Source organism: Rhagoletis pomonella, unplaced genomic scaffold (assembly GCF_013731165.1).
Source record: "Rhagoletis pomonella isolate Grant_MI unplaced genomic scaffold, Rhpom_1.0 Rhpom_scaffold_00002, whole genome shotgun sequence".
Taxonomy (NCBI): Eukaryota; Metazoa; Arthropoda; class Insecta; order Diptera; family Tephritidae; genus Rhagoletis; species Rhagoletis pomonella.
This window is the reverse complement of record NW_023458556.1, coordinates 31620016-31622143: the sequence shown is the minus strand read 5'-3', so window position 1 is coordinate 31622143 and position 2128 is coordinate 31620016. Positions and strand designations below refer to the sequence as shown.

Below are 2128 nucleotides of genomic sequence, written 5' to 3'. Positions count from 1 at the left end.
AATTTCCTGAAGACAAGTATTATCGAGTTCATCCTGTGGAAAAGCATCAGCTAACTGATTAACTTAAAGTACTTTTAAGAACAAGTTAGCTCAACAAGTTTTTCACCATTGCACAAACATTTTAAAAATATTCTCCCTCACAGCACATGTGCAAGTTTTCTCACAACACATTACCAACTAGGCTTAAAACTGGCATATTACATACATGTGTATGTGCCTTTGTATGCATGTATGCAAGCATATGAAAACTTTTTTGTATATATATAATAATTTCCACAAATTGTGCTTAAGATTTATTTCCGCACCGCATTCACTAATCTGCTTAGTGTCGTTCACATCATCGGTTGCATATCTTCTCAAAATCAAAATTCAATAAGCATGCCGCTGTTGGCTCGCACTTTCACCGAGTTTATACACATTCCAATTGTGTTTTACAAAACGATCGGCGAGGATCTGTACGAACATCGCTCCTCCAATCGTGTACGTCGTCTACTGCTCAAGCTCCTCCTGCACATCGGCTTCGTTAACTTCAATTTACTCGTTATGGGTGAGATTATCTTCTTTGTCAAAGCTTTACGTTCCAGCGCTACCATTTTGGAGGCCACCGGTGTTGCACCTTGTATTGGCTTCTCTTTTGTGGCCAATTTTAAGCAGATCGCTATGACAGTACATCGCGTTACGTTGCGCCAACATTTCGATCAAATGGAGGAGATATTCCCGAAAACCGTTAAGCAGCAGAATGCTTACAAATTGCCGCAGCGTGAACGTGTTATGCGACGTGTAATGGCCGTATTTACGTTACTTTGCCTAGCTTATACTTCGACCTTCAGCATTTATCCGGCTCTTAAAGCATCGGTGCAGTATTGGCTGTTGGATGCGCCAGTGTTTGAACGTAGCTTTGGTTTCGCCATATGGTATCCATATAAAACAACCGAGAAGAATTGGGTATACTGGCTCACGTATTTGGGACAAGTGCATGGCGCATATTTGGCTGGTGTGGCCTTCCTCTCGGCCGACCTTGTATTGGTGGCCTCGGTGACACAACTTTGTATGCACTTCGATTTCATTTCACGTTGCCTCGAGGAGTTTGGTGGCGCATCGCAGTCGGATGTGCAGAAGGATTTGCAGTATTTGAAGGCTTTAATTGTGAAGCATGCCAAGTGTCTGAAGTGAGTTGTAGAATTGGTAGAGATGGCAGAAATACGAAAATGTTTAGAATATTGTTTGCTTTGTTTCCGTTGCAGGTTGAGCGAACATGTCAACAGCATTTTCAGCTTCTCTTTGCTCTTGAATTTTCTAACTGCTTCGTTGACCATCTGCTTTATTGGATTTCAAGTGACTGCTTCATCTAAAGAAGATATTGTAAAATATATTATTTTTCTCACAGCATCATTGGTGCAAGTATTTGTGGTTTGCTATTATGGTGACGAGCTGATGACGGCGGTAAGTGAATGTTATGTAAATATGTATACAGAGCTGACAAACGATACACCCTCATAACTAGGTATTTGTAAATGTATGTTTTTATTAAAAAATTTAATAATGCCATGTACGCAGCCTTTTAGAAGCACTCTTTTTGTTTAACCAGCCAGCACTAGTCCTTTCTGGCGAGAGCAACATACTAGGACAAACCATAGACTATGACGCATTAATAAGGTACCTATTACGTTATCCACGTTCAATTCGCTAAATCCAATTGGATATTAAAACGATACACCTTTTTTTATTTTTGTTTGGCGGTAGAGGCGGGCGAAAAATCACTTTGGATCTATAACAGCCGTCGCTGTTACGTATGGGGTGTGGCCACTAAAAAACCGCCTCTCTCTGGACTCTTCGCTACCCTTACCCGGGAACTGCTTTCGCATTACTTCGGGGTAGAGGTCTTTTTAGAGTCTTGTACTCTCCTGCATCCAGCACCGCCACTTGGAGCTCACTATGCGTGTCCAGCTCTCGTTTTTTTGGCTCTCAAGATATTTTCTGTGTACGTTGCGATGTCATTCCAGTTTTCTTCGCAACTCGTCATTTTTTTGACTATGTTCTCTCCGGCGATTTTGCCTATTTTGTCGATCAAGCGCATCTCTTTCTCTTTGCCGTCTTCGGCATTTGAAGAACGTATGTTCTGCGTCGT

The 2128-nt window shown here is 41.6% G+C and overlaps 1 protein-coding gene across 1 annotated transcript in view; it reads left to right on the top strand.

Moving 5' to 3' along the window:
* Positions 1–378: 378 nt before the first annotated feature.
* LOC118733414 (odorant receptor 67c-like) overlaps positions 379–2128 on the top strand; it is a 4237-nt gene continuing 2487 nt past the window's right edge. The window contains exons 1-2 of the mRNA XM_036462789.1: positions 379–1169; positions 1245–1443. Coding sequence (XP_036318682.1) covers positions 379–1169; positions 1245–1443 — 990 coding nt within the window. The remainder of the gene's footprint in view (positions 1170–1244; positions 1444–2128) is intronic.